The sequence below is a fragment of the Nicotiana sylvestris genome, chromosome 2 (assembly GCF_000393655.2).
Source record: "Nicotiana sylvestris chromosome 2, ASM39365v2, whole genome shotgun sequence".
NCBI classification, from domain to species: Eukaryota; Viridiplantae; Streptophyta; class Magnoliopsida; order Solanales; family Solanaceae; genus Nicotiana; species Nicotiana sylvestris.
In genome coordinates this window covers 103,010,736-103,023,829 of record NC_091058.1, presented here as the reverse complement: position 1 = coordinate 103,023,829, position 13,094 = coordinate 103,010,736, and the positions used below count along the sequence as shown (strand labels likewise).

Here is a 13,094-nt window from a genome sequence, read left to right as displayed (position 1 = left end):
GCTGGTGTCCTTAAATGTAAAGCATGGCATAAGAATGAAATAAACATGTAAAAGTATTTCTAAAGATTCTTTCTTATCATAAATTTTCAACATGAAAATAACATATAAGAATAACCCAAAAATCTGAAAATTTAAGCACACATATCATAATAAGTCATCTAAAAATCTGATATTTGACTTCCTATGCAAAGCTTACCAAATAACAAATCATTCTGCCTGATTGAAATTTCAAATAGAAACACTTGAAAATCCCTCTATTCTCCATGTAAAATAAGAGTACACTAAATTTATACTTACAAGACTAGAAGATGCAGCAGGAATGGACTTGCTGCCATTAGGCGCGAGAACACTAAATTTTGCTAGAACAATTCTAAGTTAATAAGTACTTGCTCGCTCCAATTAAGTAAATATAAACTCTTTTAAGAAATTCATCAAACACGTATGCGTGCTTTTGTGAGTTAAACCACTTTAGTAAAGGGTTATATCAACTCACCTCAAAACTTCTCGAGCCAATACGTAGGCCCCAGTCCAATTGACACCAGTCAAACAATCGATTCTACAACAACCAGTGCATTTCAATCGATTTTAAAGTACTACACATAATTATGAAATTTATTGATGATATAGAGGAAGAAGTGAATTAGCTATTCAATTCTTATCTATTACAACTGTAGGGTAATTGACAATAGGGGATTTTACATACCTGAGTTTAAGAATAAGTGAGTTATGAAAAACCCTAGGATTTTTTTTCGTTGCCTACGTGCTCTGTTTCGTGAGCGAACAGAACTTAGTGTTCTGCTTTTTGTCTAAGGCAAAAGCCTTCGCCCTTTTTGAAGAATCAGAACGTGGGTTCTGTTCTCTTTAAGCTTAAAGCCTTTAGTTTCCAATAGCCCTTTTATGGGCTTTTAGTCCCCTTTTCCTTTTTTTTTAACTAATAATTAATGATACCCACTTTTAATAATTAATAATAGTAAAATTATTAACATTTTTCTAATTGTATATCCAAATATATATATAAACACACACATCGTAGGCAAGATAAAAATAGTAATAATTTAGTTCTATAGTTAGCGTGTCTCTAAACTTTTATAAATTTGAGGAGTGTTACAAATATTGAGATTCATTCTCAAGCCTTAATTTCACTCACATGCCAAGAAAGTTATACACAATTAATTTGCAACTTAGCAAATCAAATTTGCTTTCTTAAATAAGTGTACAAATCTCAAATCAGCGTAAAGCTTTATTAATTATTTGTAGCATCTATATGAAATACAACCGTTTGTAGTCAGAATATTTCTTCTAAATTCTATTAGAGTTTAAAAGGATCATAAAATCATTGTCATAATATTTATTGAGTCTCTCTAAAAAATATTGTTGTTTTCGGGGTATACTCTACCTATTGGATTTGATTTAACGCCAGGACTTTCCTTCACTCAATTCAACCAAGCAATTAGTATAAATTTATCAAAAGTACACCATATAGGTAACAACACATATATAGTACTAATACATAAATTCAGCATTTATATTACCTGAAAAGTGACATTATAGGTAACAACTTACCAGTTGTAGCTTGTGCATCATTCATATAAAATACTTAAAAATGGTAAGTCAGTAGCAAGCATCAAGTAGGTCATGGATACTCAAAAATACCTCTTCTAGTAGTCATACTAATCACTGTTTGCTTTCAAATGATACGACCATAAATTATGAAGTATACTTTCTCAGTAGCTGATTTGTTTTCCAAATTTCAAAGAAGTAATTAATCAACCTAGATAAAGATGTGAAGTATTTCTTATTTTCTTCAAGATGATTTATGCTTTTAATCAGTATGACCAATTTATTTATTTTTTTATTCCTTTTTTTTGGTACTATATGCAAGTGTAAAAATCCAAAAGGAAAAAATATATTCATCCAAGTAAAAGAAAATGTTTAAAGCGGCAGGACAGATTGAAGATAGTTAACACATAAATATGCATAAGATAATTTATATAAAATATCATTGGTTACCATGACATGCATCATATCAACAATTAACTGCTACTATGATTTTCACATATAGAACTTCGAAAATTTTATTCCATTCATGTGATATAAAATATGTAATATTAATATGTGCTTATGCAATACAGGTGTAGTACGAAGTTGTGTGCATAAGATAATCATACCTTCTTACATTTCATTACTTATCATATGTAGTTTCTTTTTACATTTAACCATGTGATGATATGTATGGCTTCTAATTGTAATCTTTCCGGATGTAGGAAATTTTTTGTAGATATATATATATATATATATATATATATATATATACACACACACACAATTGGTTAGAGACTCGTGCTGATAACGTGTTATGAAATAAAAGCAATTTAGTAAAACATGAACAAGAAATAAAAGCAATTTAGTAAAACATGAACAAGAAATAGAGATAGAGAGAAGGAAGAAATTTTCTTCTTCAATTGTGTGTATTTTACTATCTATTACAAGACCTTTATATAGGCATGAAAAGTGAAGAAAATATATCATGGAATATGTCATTGAACATAGAAAATATGTCATTAAGCATTTGACATAAAAATTATGGAGGAAGAGTAGACATCCACCGTAATATAATATTTATCGTAACATATATAATGAATTAGAAAAATCTTTGAATAAATGTAGGCAACGACCTAGCGTGAAAGCTGAAAGCTGAGTAGACGTGGTAGCTGTCTTATTTTAAGTCGTTCTTATCAATCTACCCATTCATAATTTCTACTATGCCCCTTTCCCTTCTTAGCTGCTGACGGTCTGCACCAGAATCTAGATAGTCAGAAGTCAGAAACAGAAACTTTCCTTTTTCAGGTTAGTATACATCTCTTCAAAGTTAACATATATTCAAACCCCTTTTAGAGAGTTGAGATCATTAAAAAAGATTGAAGTCCAGAATCCAAGATTTTAGGAGATTGTGATTATATGGCTTTGAATTATGTGGATTTAAAACTAGTACGAAAGGGTTTGGATTTTACTCGAAAAGATAGGAACTTGGTTGTTGCTTTGGGAGCTCTTGGTGTCACTAGTTATGGTGCTTATAGGGCTTATTGGTCACCTTCTATGGTTAGAAAAAGGGAGAAAATTTTGAAAATTATAGGTGCTTTTGTTTCTTTAGCTGAAATGGTGTCTGATTCAGCTGATGTAATTGGGATTCTCTCTAAAGATCTAAAGGAGTTCATTGCATCTGACTCTGTTCAAATTCCTAGAAGTTTGAAACAGATTTCCAAGATTGCTAAGTCAGATGAGTTTTCACAATCTGTTGTTAATGTCACAAGTGCGTTGACTGTGGGAGTTGTGAAAGGTTACCAGCAAGAAACCGCGAAAAATGGTGTTTCTGGGGTTGCAAATTCTGGCCCATTTGACCATATTTTGGATAAGTTGTTTTCTGATGCAGGGTCTGGTTTTGCTTCTGTAATTGTTGGGAGCTTCGCCAAGAATTTGGTTCTTGCTTTTTGTTCGGACAAGAAAGGCAATGGTACTGATTGTGAATTTGAATATTCTGTTCCAGGATGGGTTGATGTTCTATGCCAGGATAAGTGCAGAGAATTAATAGGCAATTGCGTACAGTTGTTTGTGAGCACTGCTGTTGCTGTTTATCTTGACAAGACAATGAATATCAACACATATAATGAAATCTTTTCTGGGTTGACTAATCCCAAACATGAAGCCAAAATGAGAGACATGTTAGTGGCAATATGTAGTGGTGCCATTGGAACTTTTGTCAAAACTTCTCATAAAGTTTTGACAAGTACTGATATGGATATGGATATGGATGGTACCACTTCAAAAATATATTCTTCGTCTTTGCCACTTAGTTTCAAAGCCAAACAATTTATGGATGAAGACCAGAACATGTACAATGGGTGGACAAATAAAGTATCTTATACTTTGGCAGCGCCAAAGAATAAGAGGTTTATTCTTGATTTGACTGGGAGGGTGACCTTTGAGAGTGTTAGATCTTTTCTGGAGTTTCTGCTGGAAAAGTTGCGTGAGTGTTTGAGAAAAAGCATAGATGTTGTTCAAGAGGAGGTGAAGTATTTGAGAAGAAGTGTAGATGTTATACAGGAGGAGGTTGTTGATACGAGTGCTGAAGCTTATAGGTATGTGAGTGGGAAGTCTTCTACTGCTGTTAGTGTCTGCCTCACTTTGTGTTTGCACATACTTAATGGTCCTTGGATCTTGGTTCCAAATTAAAGTTTCAGTATAGAATCTTGGGAAGGTACTTTTATCATTTGTAAAACTTCCTATTACATTCTTTCGTTAAGGGAATATTGGTTGGTGTAACTGTACGTAGTTGCTCTGTACTTGATTGATTGATTGTATTTTACTAATACAAGTTGTCAAAGTGAATGTAAATTTGCCCGTATTTTTCTCCCGTCTCCTGGCTATGATTCTTTTCCTTATCTTCCTTCAGTTGAAGTGATCATGGTTCAGGTAAGAAAAGAAAATTTTAAGAGCAGCTTACTTTAGTTATGCCTTAAAACTAATGATCATAGAAATCCTTGCTTTAAAAAAATAGAGGAATTAACTTTTACTTAGCTAATAAGCGAGAACCCACAACCGCTGCACTAGCTCTTTTGCTCGTGGAGGTATCTGTAAGACTATAAACTGATTAAAATCTGCACTGCCCATTGTCAAGTCTTGTCTCTTCTCACACTTCAGGCCAACAATTGAATTTGTTAATAACTATTGCCAGGTGCTCCTATATATGAGCCAGTGCTAAAAAGTTAAAAATGAATCAAAGAATAGCTTGTGACTAATGGCATGTGCCAAAATCAACAAGATTATTGGCAGTAAAGAATCTTACGAGCTCCTGAATTTCTTTCAAAATGCATATTTAGTCACTAGCAATTTTATTACCACAAGAAACAGGAACCACTAGAAAGTTGATTATCCCTTGTTTTAAACCTACAGGCTACAAGTTACAGGTTTATCATTGGACCCAAACCAACAAATTAGGCAGCAAAAATATTGGTACACTTCAGAAGGCCTCATTTAACCGAAATATTGATGAATGAGATATCCGCAGAGGCGGACCTATGTCTTTCACCAGACCCCGTAAGCTTTGGCAGAAATCATGTATATGTATATACTTTGAAAATGGTTAATTTAAAGCACTTAGCACCCTGAACATTAAAATACTTGTGGGGCACTGGTTGAGCAGAATACTGTGTCTCCGTCGCGTAAAAATTCTGGGCCCGCCTCTGGGTATCCGTTATAAGCAAACTCCATTTGTGGCATTGCTAAAGATTTGTGATTTGCGGAATTGTAAGTTCATTCCATACGCAATAGAGATCAGACTGATTATGGCCCAAACCTGTGTGCATAACTCAATAAACTCCTTAACCACAAAAAAAAAAAAGAGCCGCTCTCTTGTGCCATCCTTCAAAATTAAAAATGAATAAATATGTTTCAGTCATCAGCATGCTTTCTAAGATGATCAATTTGGTTCTCCATCCAAATACTAAAAGAGAACGGCTTTCAAGTTTCAGGCTGCATCAGTCAGATGCAGTAAGCGAGCAGAGAAAAGGAAGAAAATAAAAGAGACGTAAAATAACACAACGACAAATTTATCCAAATTGTCATGTAATATGTCTCCCGAGCTGTATTGCCCATTGGTAGCTTTTGCATATCTATTTCGACAAGAAAAGAAGTGGATAAGTTTGATGAGTAGTCTCGTAGAAGCAACTGAGGGGAGGAATTTCAAAAGCATGATGTCATTAACTATTTGGATATGGATGTGGATGTGGATGCACAAAGCATTTCTAAAGAGTAACTGCCAACAGAAAAATACAACGGTGTTCAGCTTAGATGGGCGCCCAATCAAACACTATGAGGTGCTTCCATCATTTTCTTTTGCTGCTGGTTCCTCCTGAAGTTTCTTCTTCCAATATTCATCAAGTGGTTGTGCAAATATAGCTTTCCCAGATACAACTCCAATTCTACAGATTAGCCAAGTAAAAGATCAAGCTAATGGAAGTAAACATAACGTAAGTAAAAGGTGCTAAATTATTCATTGAAGTCTAGAGGATGTAAGTCATAACTTCTGAGCTCTGAGGAATAAACTTAAACAACTCAGATGCCAAAGCCATGTCAGCAACTGTTCTGGTCAAGAAAGGCATAAAGCTGGTATACTAGAAGAATACACAAAATTTAATCTCCAATAATTGTTACTTCTATCATGAACAACGTACTCCAGAATTTTTACTTGGGTTCCAAGAAAGTCATCGCATACACATTCTGGTTAATCAGCTTAGCATTTTTTTTAGGGGATAATCATGGCTTACAAAAACCCAGCTGAGAAAGGGCAGAATTCATCAAAAGGTAATGATTCAAGAAAAGGGAGGATACCAATACTTTCAAGAGTTAGAATGTTAAAAAGTACCAGTAGAAGAACCCGCACAGCAATTACCAGGAAGAAGAGGATTAGAAAGGCATATGCAGCAGTTATTTGCTAGTGCTACAAGGGAGTACTAACAAATTCACAGTTAAGTATCTTGAAGGGCTAAAAGAGGCAGCACTAGCTCATAAGAAACATAAAGCATCCTTCTCTCTTGCAAGGCCCCACAAAACCAATATGTTGTCAAAGAAAGAGGAAAACGAAACTCGAAGTTTGACAAATTTAATGATATCCATTCAGGTTGCGTATATAAGTACCTTGGCTTTCTTAGATTAATGTTCATTGAAGGTTCAACGGATAAGAGCTAAATACTACTGCAGTTGTGCACTTACATCTGGTGTCTACATGAAAGAATATATTTCCACTCTTCTCTTGGACTTGAACAAAAAAGGAATCCATCTGCATTTATATGCTTGACCTGAGGCTAAGTTAGTAAAACGCTGTGCCCATCTAAGCAACCCGAAATCCACAACCCCCCACCCCCGCACCCCCCATGTGGGGCCCCCTATGCATGCATATGCCACGATACACACACTCAGAGACACAACCCCATCCAAAGAGATTTTGACAATGGCTTAAAGGATTGCGGTGGTCAGTGGTGTTTGACAATGGCTACAATGGAATCATTGTTGAATCTGACTCACTTATACTGGTTGACATGATAAATGGACATAACAAGATTCAGGTTCAGTTGAGAACACATCCAGAAGATCAGACAACTTTTGATACAAGGTAGATGCCAGGTACGACATTGCTACATAGAAGCTAACTTTGTAGCTGATACGCTTGCTAACATGGGCCTTAATAACAGACATGACAGATTTTTCAATCAAGCTAATTCATTATCCAGGAATGTTAAAGCTTTAATGAAAAATAGGGGTGGCATATGGGTTGTTTGGGCTGTATTTGGGCTGATCGGGATGTGCTAACTCATTAAGTGGGTCATTGCCCAACCCTGCCCAAAGTTTACTTGGGTTAATAAGATGGGTTGGCTCAAGATGGGCTAAACAATGGGTTGTAACTCAATCCGCCCAAATTGACCCAAATCTTTGCAATATTCTCAACTTTTAAACAAGCATACATAAAAATTATCTTATGTTTTGGAATAAATGTCAATTCATGCCAAATGATTTCTTTCTTCAATTTGGAAATAGAATTTTATTTGATAGTTCTTCATCTTATAATACTATCAAAGATCAGAAAAATTAAAAAGTAGTAAAATTAGAACTTCCCACCCACTCCAACCCCCATCCTACCCCGGAACCCCCACCCCACCCCTAAATAAAAATAGCATTTAGAGACTTTCTTTTAATGTTTAAGATAGAGTATTTTCTTTTTTATTTCAACAAAATAAATATTTTCTTTTTATGATGTAGAAAAAGTATTTTCTTTCATTTCAATAAAATAAGTACTTTCTTTTCATGATGTAGAAAAAGTATTTTCTTTTTCACAAAATTAGTACTTTCTTTTCATGTTGTAGAAAAAGTATTTTCTTTTGTTTCAACAAAAAGAGTACTTTCTTTTCATGATGTAGAAAATATTTTTTTTTCACAAAATGAGTACTTTTTTTTCATGATGTAGAAAAAGTATTTTTCTTTTTCACAAAATGAGTACTTTTTTTTCTTGTTGTAGAAAAAGTATTTTCTTTTATTTCAACAAAAAAAATATTTTCTTTTCATGTTGTAGAAAAAGTATTTTCTTTCATTTCAATAAAATGAGTACTTTATTTTATTTTATTGTGATACCTAAAAAATAGCTCAGTACCCGTCCTTTATTTTATTGATATAAATTTTATTTATTATTTTTTCTGTTGTGATAATGTGTTTCTTCTTTATTTTCATATTTTTTTTCATGTTTGATGATTATTTTGTCAACAGCAGTTTGTTTTGGAAGGTTAAAAAAAGAGTTTTGGAAAATATTTTTCCTTCTCTTGATAAGAAAAACATTTTCGGGAAAACATTTTTTTCTAATTGGAGAAAAAATAAATTCATAAAAAAAATATTTAAACCAACCAAACATGGGAAAAGTAGCACATGAGTCAAGGTAGAACTCTAAGATAAAGCATTTCTATGAGTCAAGGTTGGGCATCATCATGGGTCCATTTGGGCTGATAATTTTTGATGGGTTAACTTGGGCTAGCCCAAAACACCCCATTTTCAAAATTGTTCTAGCCCAAACTCATTAAAACTTGGACGGGTTGGGCGGGTCAAATGTGGTTGGGTTAGTTTTGTCACCCCTAATGAAAAATGATCAAAGGGGCTATGTCCACTTCCGAATTAGAACTAAGAATGGATATTATGTATTAAGAATGGATATTATGTATTTGACTAGGTTTAGTTCTGATGATATAGCATTGATTTTCATATTTCATGCTATTTCTATGAACGGTAAGGCAAGAGAGGAGTCCTCTCTATGCTTAAAAGGTCCCTTTCTTGCATGTTGTACAAGAGTGAGTTCTCTCATTCTTCATGTTTTCTTGGAGGCAAAGGCTTATGTCCTCCTCCGTGCTTTCTTTTGGGTTATTATATATTTGGGTAGGGGTCCTTCCAACCCCCCCCCCCCCAATCACCTCGGGGTCAGTATAGCCCGGGTGACTGGTTTTTAATTTTAAAAAAACACCTATTTTTTATCTGATAATTAGATGGAACAATGGCCAATGCTCCTTTACTTATCTCTGAGCACAAATGGCAAATGCTCCTTTACTTATCTCTGAGCACAAGACATAGATGCACGGTGCAGCACTATGGATGCGGCAGCTTGGGCAGTGGCAATGCTCTATTAATGATTCTTTTATTTTTTTTTCTTTGATAAACTCCTTCTCTGTATCTAGCTTGTCAATATGTCAAAATGCACATCAATAAATACACCACAGATGCAAAAATGCATACTTGGCAACCATACAACAAATATGTCAAAAATCACATCGTCACACTGTCTGACAACCACAGCAGCAGAAACTTGTCAAAAGGTACATACACCAGAAGCTAGGAAGACAAAGGGGTTAAAGTGAGAAAGAAAGCAGGTTTTTCTTTTGCTTTTCTTCTTTTTGTCTCTCTATTTTGTTTGCGGGGAGCTGGATATAGAGGATGTTCTCCAACTCACTTTCAGCCATTGGTCAAAGGAATTCATTGATCCAGTGATAGGGGTCTAGCTGTGTACAAGGAAGGAGGAACCAGATCTGGTGGACTGTCTCATACTCCTTATTGTCGACCCCAAAAATGCTGAGGTATTTCATTGAGGTTTTAGGCTCAATTTTAGTTGCTCTAAAGGATAGATTGCGAGCACCTATGAAGTTGACGTATCTTCAGCTTTCCGGAAGTCCAAAATTTTGTCTAGGCAGGTGAAGCAAGCTAAGCACAGACTTAGATTGCTGGAGGGACAAGAGGAATTGCAAATCTCAAGGGAAAGCGAACAGCACATTAGATTTAGTACAGGTCAAAAATGGCCTCTATAAGACACTACTTTGAGACTTGAACCTATACAACACCTGAAGCTATCAGTAAATAAGAGAACATTAACAATTGAACAACTAAGAATAGAAATTCTTTATAATGTAATCATAAGATGAAGGGAGACCTCTATATATCTTGCGCATTAATGAAAAATTAGTATGACATTTCTTCGAGCACGTTATCTTCAATAGATGATCATGAGAAACTGGAACTTCCAGTTTATGGGCTTCTTTTGGGTTTGCCTCTTTGATGTTCTTGGTAGGGTAAGAGGGCAGTTTCATTTAGACATTTCTTCAAACAACTTTCACGATTTAAGAAAACCTAGAAGACGAAGTATAATTGGGATCTTTTGTTCTGGTTTTCCTGTTTGTTGTTTGAAGAGGGGTACAGGGCAATATCCTTGAGAGAATATAAATCCATACTGATGCATATCAGCTGTTAATATTAAGCAAAACTAGTATGGAGGAAGGGTAATAAAAAACTTACATAACAGCGCCAATTACCATCGGAAACGACAAAAATCTTCTCCTTCCGAACATGTTCGCTGCACTTTCTCAGTTTAGTAATTATCGGAGCTATCAGCTATCGGCTGCGAGCTAATGTTTTGGTCAATTACATTCACGTCTGAATTCCTTCAGAAATTCTAGAAATTCCCTCCTACTTTTGGAAATGACCTTCAACTACTATTTGATTTAGAGATTGTTTGGATAGTTTGGGTAAAAATGGCGTGTGGTAGCCACTAAATAAGGTGGTGTTTATTTTTTATCCACCAATTCAAATGTTGAGTAAAAATAGCCACTATTCTATTAAAATAAATATGAAAAGACATTTTACCATTTATTCTATTTCTTTTATTCCCAAATCCTTCCTTTATACACTTTAGAGGCAAAATTTCAGAGGCAAAATTTCGCTCTCTCAATATTGTTCCTGCATGCAACTCTTTGTGAGATTTTGTTCCTGCCCAGCCCACGACAATTCTTTGCGTATACTTTGTTCAACTTAATCTCTTCTCCTTTATCTATCGTCTTTGTAGTGAACCAGCGAACTGGTATGTTTTCAATTTTACTTTTATGCAATTAGGTCCTGAATTTTAGTTTTTTAGTTTAAATATTAAGAACATTTCAGAAAAATAATCCTAGGAATCTGTAAGCTAACTGTGCTTAGGAATTTTAGTTAACTGTTCTTCTATTAAAGATGCATCTACTTAGGTCCTTGATTTTAGTTTTTTAGTGTAAATATTAAGGACATTTCAGAAAAATAGTCCTAGGAATCTGTAAGCTAACTGTGCTTAGGAATTTTAGTTAATTGTGCTTCTATTAAAGATGAATCTAATTAGGTCCTGGATTTTAGTTTTTTAGTTTAAATATTAAGGACGTTTCAGAAAAATAGTCCTAGAATTTGTAAGCTAATTTTAATTAACTGTGCTTCTATCAAAGATGAGTTTAATTAGGTCCTGGATTTTAGTTTTTTAGTTTAAATATTAAGGATATTTCAGAAAAATAGTCCTAGGAATCTGTAAGCTAACTGTGCTTAGGAATTTTAGTTAACTATTCTTCTATTAAAGATGCATCTACTTAGGTCCTTGATTTTAGTCTTTAGTTTAAATATTAAGGACATTTCCGAAAAATAGTCCTAGAAATCTGTAAGCTAACTGTGCTTAGGAATTTTAGTTAAATGCGCTTCTATTAAAGATGAATCTAATTAGGTCCTGAATTTTAGTTTTTTAGTTTAAATATTAAGGACATTTCAGAAAAATAGTCCTAAGAATTTGTAAGCTAATTTTAGTTAATTGTGCTTCTATTAAAGATGAATCTACTTAGGTTCTGGATTTTAGTTTTTTAGTTTAAATATTAAGGACATTTCAGAAAAATAGTCCTAATTTTTACGTTCTATTTCCTTCTTTGTAGTGTGCTAATGGAAGGAGGTCGTGTTTTCGAGTTTAATGATTGATGTAATTCGATGAGCTATTGGAAAGGAGATTTTCAGTATAAGGAAACAATAAAAAGTTTCTTGTCGAACACACAATGGAAGAAGTTGAGGGATGGTGTTTTCGGAAACTTTTTCCGTGTGAAGTTCTGTGGTAAACTTATTCATTGTGTGTTGTCTCAAAAATTGTAGTCAATGAATCGAATTCAATGACATTCAAAGTTTTTGATCATGAAGTGAAGTTTACACGTGAAGCGTTCCAGATAATTATCGGGTTGAAATATTCTTCTTCAGTGGACTTCAAAGTTTTGGGTGAAAGAGAGAATAGGCTTTCGAAAGTCTACTTCCCTGGAAAGGATAGAATCGAGTTAGGCGATTTGTGGCATTTTATTACTAGTCACCCATATGGTACAGCTGCCTCTGTAGGCAGCCATGGCGATGCGGTGAAGTTGGCAACAATTTATTTTGTTGAATCTATGTTGATGGGAAGAGAAAGAGAAAGAGAAAGATAAAGACAAAGACAGTTATGGAAGTATTCCCAATTTTTCAGGAAAAACAATTTGTGAACTTCAGAGAAGGTGGGTTCCCTCGAATGTTATGTTATTCAGATATGAAATCTTCACATTATGACACCTTATGTAAAAAGTACTTCCATAATGAAAAAGTAAGTTAATTGGATTACTAGCTATTTTTTTTGTTTATGTGTTTTAGTTCTGAATACTTACGTTTTTTTTTCTTATATAATAGTTGTATCAGTTGCTCGAGATGGTACCATTTCTTTCTTGTGAAGAAGATACGGAGCCCGCTAGTGTGCATGTGCCATTGTCTCAAACTTAAAGTTCAATGCCTTCAACACAATTTGATAAAGACTTGCTTAAGGAAATTGTTAACGTAGGTTTTCTGTCTTTGAATACCATTAGTTTTTTATTTGCTTATTTTTGCTTAAGAGACTTTTTTATTTTTACGGTTTTTGATTCAGAGATTATCGGAGAAGTTCAAAAAGGATATGCAAGTAGAGAGTACTAGAATACATCAAAGAATAGATTTATCAAAAAAAAGGATTCGAAATGACATCAAGGTAATATCCATAATTTCTATGCTTGTAACTCTAAGTCTAGGATTTCCTATCCTTAACTTTTGAACTTGTAACTGTAAGTTCAGGACTACATGTCCTTAACTTTTGAACTTGGAACTCGAAGTTCAGGACTACCTGTCCTTAATTTCTGTTCTTGTAACTGTAAGTTAAGGGCTACCTGTCCTTAATTTCTGTGCTTGTCTAA

At 34.2% G+C, this 13,094-nt stretch overlaps 1 protein-coding gene and 2 long non-coding RNA genes across 3 annotated transcripts; 2 read left to right on the top strand and 1 right to left on the bottom strand.

Annotated features, from left to right (window-relative positions):
• The first annotated feature begins 2,958 nt into the window (after nt 1-2,958).
• Nucleotides 2,959-4,230, top strand: LOC104223674 (protein PHLOEM PROTEIN 2-LIKE A10-like). Its single transcript, XM_009775142.1, has one exon. The coding sequence runs from the start codon at nt 2,959-2,961 to the stop codon at nt 4,228-4,230; it is 1,272 nt and encodes a 423-aa protein (XP_009773444.1).
• Nucleotides 4,231-5,429: 1,199 nt separating this feature from the next.
• LOC104223673 (uncharacterized) lies at nt 5,430-10,642 on the bottom strand. Its single transcript, XR_710180.2, has 2 exons — nt 10,375-10,642; nt 5,430-5,978 (listed from the first exon to the last, which is right to left on the bottom strand). It is a non-coding gene; the product is annotated as an uncharacterized lncRNA (long non-coding RNA).
• Nucleotides 5,972-12,843, top strand: LOC138886526 (uncharacterized). The gene is made up of 4 exons (XR_011405428.1): nt 5,972-7,179; nt 11,796-12,392; nt 12,562-12,705; nt 12,794-12,843. It is a non-coding gene; the product is annotated as an uncharacterized lncRNA (long non-coding RNA).
• The last annotated feature ends 251 nt before the right edge of the window (nt 12,844-13,094 follow it).